At 38.5% G+C, this 6,183-nt stretch overlaps 2 protein-coding genes across 2 annotated transcripts; both read left to right on the top strand.

Moving 5' to 3' along the window:
* The first annotated feature begins 686 nt into the window (after positions 1 to 686).
* On the top strand, positions 687 to 1,797 carry LOC122330392 (zinc finger protein 239-like). Its single transcript, XM_043227344.1, has one exon. The coding sequence runs from the start codon at positions 740 to 742 to the stop codon at positions 1,619 to 1,621; it is 882 nt and encodes a 293-aa protein (XP_043083279.1). The 5' UTR covers positions 687 to 739; the 3' UTR covers positions 1,622 to 1,797.
* A 1,749-nt stretch (positions 1,798 to 3,546) lies between these two features.
* LOC122330108 (gastrula zinc finger protein XlCGF57.1-like) lies at positions 3,547 to 5,513 on the top strand. Its single transcript, XM_043226932.1, has 2 exons — positions 3,547 to 3,571; positions 4,072 to 5,513. Exon 2 carries the CDS (start codon positions 4,077 to 4,079, stop codon positions 5,322 to 5,324), a length of 1,248 nt encoding a protein of 415 aa, XP_043082867.1. The 5' UTR covers positions 3,547 to 3,571; positions 4,072 to 4,076; the 3' UTR covers positions 5,325 to 5,513.
* The last annotated feature ends 670 nt before the right edge of the window (positions 5,514 to 6,183 follow it).

The raw sequence follows: 6,183 nt of genomic DNA, 5'->3' as shown, positions 1-6,183 counted from the left end.
AACTAGGCTGATGCCGGTATCACATTTATAAGTTGCGATTAATTGCTCATGCTTTCGTCATGGTGTAGAGTATTATCACCATATTGAAATTTAGCTGCAAAATGTCGCAATGCAATGTAACGTTTAATAAAAATTTTTTTGGTTATTCTAAAAACATATTGCAAATATGTTCATAGCGTATCGATTTATTTAATAATTAAGTAAATATAATTCATTAAGTGAATCTTTGCCTCGTTTCATGCAGATATTTATTTTATCTACAAGTTGCACAAAACTGATCCATGTATGCACCATCTTTGTTTGGATCATGATTGAATGCAACAATTTATGTACTTATTAATTTATGTTTGTGTTCATTTGATTTGAGGCTTGTTTGAAAATTTTAGTTTTGTTGCATACGTTTTATATTAAATTAAACTGAGGACAATATAGGAGCAATCGAAATGAACAAAAGAGCAGTGCTATGCAAGTGCTGCATTATTATATTATTACAGTTATATTTAAATCTCAAAGAAACATGCAGCATTTGTCCAAGTAATAATAAAAGGACACATTTAATTAATAATTTGTACGTGTAATATCTGTTTAAAAAACAAGTGAATTGAATCGTTAGATCCCCAATCAAAACCACTGTTAAAACAGGGTTCACTTACATAATTTCACATCTCATGTTCCTGACAAGTGAACTGTTGATGCTTTTATTTTAGAGTTTCCCGAAGAAAGCGAGGAGAACAAAAAAATGAGTGACGCTGAGGAGAAAAAACGTGTCAGAACTGGAGAAAAACCTCGGAGCTGCTCTCAAACCAAACAGAAAGATGTAAAGCCTAAAGAAGGCAGGAAGACTTTCACCTGCCCTCATTGTGGAAAGAGTTTCTTATACAAAACTAAGTTTGACGTTCACTTGAGAGTTACTGGAGAGAGACCGTTCACTTCCGATCAGTGCGGGAATGGTTTCAAACGCTTATCAAACCTCAAGGCACACATGAGCATCCACACCGGAGAGAAACAACACGCATGCCATCAGTGCGGGAAGAGTTTCAGACAAAAAGGAAGCCTTACGTTACATATGAGAGTTCACACCGGTGAGAAACCGCTCACGTGTAATCGGTGTGGAAAACGTTACGCACACTCAACAGCCCTTAAAATACACATGAACATCCATACTGGAGAGAAACCTCACAAGTGTTCACTCTGCGACGGGAGATTCGGTCACCCGGGGTGCATGAAAACACACGAGATGCTCCACACCGGAGAGAAACCGCACTATTGTGATCAATGTGGGAAGAGCTTTACACGAAGCGGAAACCTTACGGAGCATATGAGAATTCATAACAGACAGAAACCGCACAGTTGTGATCAGCGTGGGAAGGGTTTCCCAGACTCGTCACAGCTTGAAGATCACTTGAACATCCGCACCGGAGAGAAACTGCATTCAGTCCTGAAGAAACACCTTGGGCTTCATACGAAGGAGAAAATGCCTGCTGGTGAGAGAGAGCACAGGTGCTACGATTGTGACAAGACTTTTTCTTCAGTGAGCCATTTAAAACGGCACCAGAGGATCCACACTAGAGAAAAACCTCATGAGTGTTCACACTGTGATTCAGTCAGTCGTCAAACCTGAAAATACACGAGAGGATCCACACCGGAGAGAGACCTTGTGAGTGTTCACAGTGCGGCAAGAGATTCAGTAGGTCAGGAGACCTGAAAACACACGAGAGGATCCACACCGGAGAGAAACCGTACACTTGTGACCAGTGTGAGAAGAGCTTCACGCGCTCATCCCAGCTTAAAGAACACACAAACATCCACACCGGAGAAAAACCATATAAGTGTTCGCACTGCAACAGGAGATTCAGTAGGTCAGGAGATCTGAACAAACACGAGAGGATCCACACCGGAGAGAAACCTTATCACTGCGCTGCATGTGGGAAGCGCTTCACTTGTTCTTCTGTTCTACGCAGGCACACAAAAAACATTCACAGGGATGTGTTTAGCTGTATGTGTAAGACGTCTGTATCGTATCGTTGTTTCTTCTTGATGGATCTTGCGCTTTGGCAGCCTGAAAGTGATATTTGAATAAATCTGAAAACAACTTTGCATTTTTGTGTGTACGGCCAATCCATATGTTTTGTGAAATGATGATGATGATGATTTCTGGTTGCGGACAATTAAAATGTCTCCACAATTTACTTTTGAGGAAATATCATAGCATCATGCTACAGCACACATTCTGTAAGCTGCAGTTCTGAGGTCTCAGTGAAATGCAACACACAGTCATGGCCATAAATATTGGCACCCTTGGTAAACATGATCAAAGAAGGCTTTAAAAATGTATCTGCATTGTAAATCCTTTTAAACTTTTATTTACAAAAAAAATTCATTTAATTGGATTGGACAAGAAAAATACTGTATGTTTGATACATACATCAATTTTTTTTCTCTGCCAAGATGAGGCGCTTTAAAGCGAGAGAAAAAGCAGGACACTTTTTTTTATTTTAATATGAGCTCGTATTTAAGGCTTTTGAAAAATCGTGTCGCCGCACATAAATAAAAGTATGTAAAACACATCCTACCCGACACTAACTTCATTACACATCACTAAAACCTCAACTGCGTTTGTAAACAAACACAAAGCGGAAGTTAGCTTAGGGCCGGGTGCGTGCGCTCGAAGAAACCGCAATTATTAAATGTTACCTTTTTATTAATATATTATCTTTACTTTTTACGTTTTATCAACAACTTTCATGGTCTGCTGATTGTATTTGCATTAGGGAGAAAAGTAGTTTTACTATTATACTTTTAATCTCTAAATTTCATCAGTATAAGTAAATTTTCCACCACATATGTTTTGATTTTTTTTATATATATCCAATTTAATTGCGATAGAGTAATCAGGTCATCAGCATTTTACAGTTTTTTTGCTCTTATTGTTATTAATAATTATTATTATAATATCAAGGCTAACTCTTATCATTGTCACGTGCTTAATTTCTATATGCTGCAATGTTAGGTGATTTCATTGAAATGTTACGGTAAAAATTCTAATCCTCACACGCGAAAACTCACGCTTAAAATCGGCTTTAAAAAAAATCCCATTCTCTCTTCTCTTCAGTCTCCAGTCCAGCGGGTGGCGCGAAAACACGCGTTTGTTTGTCAAACACCATTAAACCTCAGAGGAAGAAGAAGTTTAGTTTCACCGCGATCTCTGTGGTTTTGTCCAGATGCTGCTTTAACGCAAAGTCAAAGAAATGTTTCTGTAAATACAGAAATACAAATTTCGAATCTGTTTCATGCATATAATATTCTCATCCTCAAAGTCGTGACTAAGTTTTGAAGAAAACAGAGATCTGCTGCTGTGAAGATGATGTTTGTTAAAGAAGAGAGTGAGGAGAACATGATTGAACCAGAAACATGGAGAATAAAACACGAGGAACCAGAAACATGGAAAATAAAACACGAGGAACNTAGAAACATCTAGAATAAAACACGAGGAACCAGAAACATGGAAAATAAAACACGAGGAACCAGAAACATGGAAANGCCTGGAGAATAAAACACGAGAAACAAGGAGGTTGGTGTTTATTCTTAATTCATTGCTTGACACAGTTATTTATTATACTTTATTACTGTAATTATTCATTGTTTATGTATTTTATATGTGATTGCCATGGAGTAACAATTTGATTATTTTATGTAGATAAATGTTCAGTTAGTACTTTTATTTGGACCAGGCTCCATAGTTTAGCATGCATATCATTTGCTGATTAATTTGGCAATTTACACATTCAAGCGATTTTAAACCACAAGAAGAAGAAAGCTCAGAAGTAATTTACACAGCATGTGAATACAATTCTTCACTTATATATGAATGTATATATTTATATATGAGATGTGTTTAAAAGTGTAATTAGTCTGTGGTGTAAAGAAGTATATTTTAAATACCGATTAATCAGTTAAATAATTGTTGATTAGTTCATTGTAATCATCAATATAATAATTTGTTGTAGCCCCAGTACACACACGTTTTCTTTTTTCCAATTGTACCAATTGATTCCCTTTTATTCATTTTAGACCTGATGAATGTGAAGGACGAAAGACAAGATCTGAATGAATTGGAGAAACCTCAGGATCAAAAAGATCATAATGTAAATGAACAAAGCAGCACTGAAGTCAGAAAACCTTTCAGCTGCTCTCAGTGTGGAAAAGCTTTCACGTGTAAGAAAAGCCTGAGGAATCACATGTTAATTCACGCCGGGATAAAGCCTTTTACCTGCTCTCAGTGTGGAAAGAGTTTTACCAGGAAAAGTCAACTTAAGGATCACATGCATATCCACTCTTCAGAAAAACCTTTCAGCTGCTCTCAGTGCGGAAAGAGTTTCACGCGTAAAACAAACCTTAAGACTCACATGTTAATTCATTCTGGGATAAAGCCTTTCAGCTGCTCTGAGTGCGGAAGGAGTTTTACAAAGAAAGAACACCTTAAGAATCATTCGGCTACTCACTCTTTAGAAAAGCCTTTCAGCTGCTCTCAGTGCGGAAAGTCTTTTGTGAGTAAAGAAAGCTTTAAGATTCACACGTTAGTTCATGCTGGAATAAAGCCTTTCAGCTGCTCTGAGTGTGGAAAGACTTTTACGAAGAAAAGACAACTTACAGATCATCTGGTAACTCACTCTTCAGAAAAACCTTTCGTCTGCTCTCAGTGCGGAAAGTCTTTCACTTGTAAAACAAACCTTATGACTCACATGTTAATTCACGCCGGGATAAAGCCTTTTACCTGCTCTGAGTGCGGGAAGAGTTTTATCAGGAAAAGTCAACTTAAGGATCACATGCATATCCACTCTTCAGAAAAACCTTTCAGCTGCTCTCAGTGCGGAAAGAGTTTCATACGTAAACCAAACCTTAAGACTCACATGTTAATTCACGATGGAATAAAGCCTTTCAGCTGCTCTAACTGCGGAAAGAGTTTTACAAAGAAAGAATACCTTAAGAAGCATTTGGCTACTCACTCTTTAGAAAAGCCTTTCAGCTGCTCTCAGTGCGGAAGGAGCTTTACAAAGAAAAGTCAACTTACAGATCATCTGGTAACTCACTCTTCAGAAAAACCTTTCGTCTGCTCTCAGTGCGGAAAGTCTTTCACTCGTAAATCAAACCTTAAGAATCACATGTTAATTCACGCCGGGATAAAGCCTTTTACCTGCTCTGAGTGTGGGAAGAGTTTTACCAGGAAAAGTCAACTTAAGGATCACATGCATATCCACCCTTCAGCTGCTCTCAGTGAGGAAAGTCTTTCAAACATAAAGAAAGCCTCAAGACTCACATGTTAATTCATGCCGGGATAAAGTCCTTTCAACTGCTCTCAATGTGGAAGGAGTTTTACGAAAAAAGGACACCTTAAGGGCCATTTGCTAACTCACTCTTCGGAAAAGCCTTTTCACCTGTCAGTGCGGAAAGTTTTTCCCACGTAAAACAAACCTTAAGACTCACATGTTAATTTATGCGGGATAAAGCCTTTCAGCTGCTCTGAGTGCGGAAAGACTTTTACACAGAAAGTGCAACTTGAGAGTCACTTGGTAAGTCACTCTTCAGAAAAGAGTTTCATCTGCTCTCAGTGCAGAAAGTCTTTTAGCTACGAAGGAAGCCTTACGACACACTTGAGAATTCACAGTGGGCACAACGGATAGTAACCCTAGATCTTAACAATAAATTAAAGCAAAGATGACCGCTAGAACTGAGAACTCCATCGAGAATATTCCATCTCAGAGATGATATCAGTCACTCGGTATGTACGTTGAATGAAGGTAAAATCTTTTAATATTCATGAACTTCCAGAGAAAGCTCGCCCCACACGCTGCGTCTGGTGTGGACACCCAAACTGCTTGCAAGCGCTTGAATTGTCGCATTGCGTGTAGTAAGGACATAACGTTATGGCTGTTTTCTGTTTTCCTTCACATGTAATGGAAACCTTAAAAATCACATTGTAGTTCATACTGGACTAAAGCCTTTGATGCAAACCTCGGGAGCTTGGCAGAAAGGTCTTGGTGTACAGAGAGAAGAGCAGCGCTGAGAGAACATAACCCTGAGGTGCACCGGTGCAGATCGGTCAGAAAGCTATGAACAGAGAGCTAGGCTAGCTCAGTATGTAGGAGTGTTGGGATGATTGTGTTGAAAGCAGTATTTTTGTGG

Source organism: Puntigrus tetrazona, chromosome 3 (genome assembly GCF_018831695.1).
Source record: "Puntigrus tetrazona isolate hp1 chromosome 3, ASM1883169v1, whole genome shotgun sequence".
NCBI lineage: Eukaryota > Metazoa > Chordata > Actinopteri > Cypriniformes > Cyprinidae > Puntigrus > Puntigrus tetrazona.
Note: the sequence above shows the minus strand (reverse complement) of the source record. Positions and strands in the feature narration are given on the sequence as shown.

Bases quoted from the DNA above. Each gene is read 5' to 3' on its own strand.
- LOC122330392 (XM_043227344.1), top strand. From the start codon at position 740: ATGAGTGACGCTGAGGAGAAAAAACGTGTCAGAACTGGAGAAAAACCT.
- LOC122330108 (XM_043226932.1), top strand. From the start codon at position 4,077: ATGAATGTGAAGGACGAAAGACAAGATCTGAATGAATTGGAGAAACCT.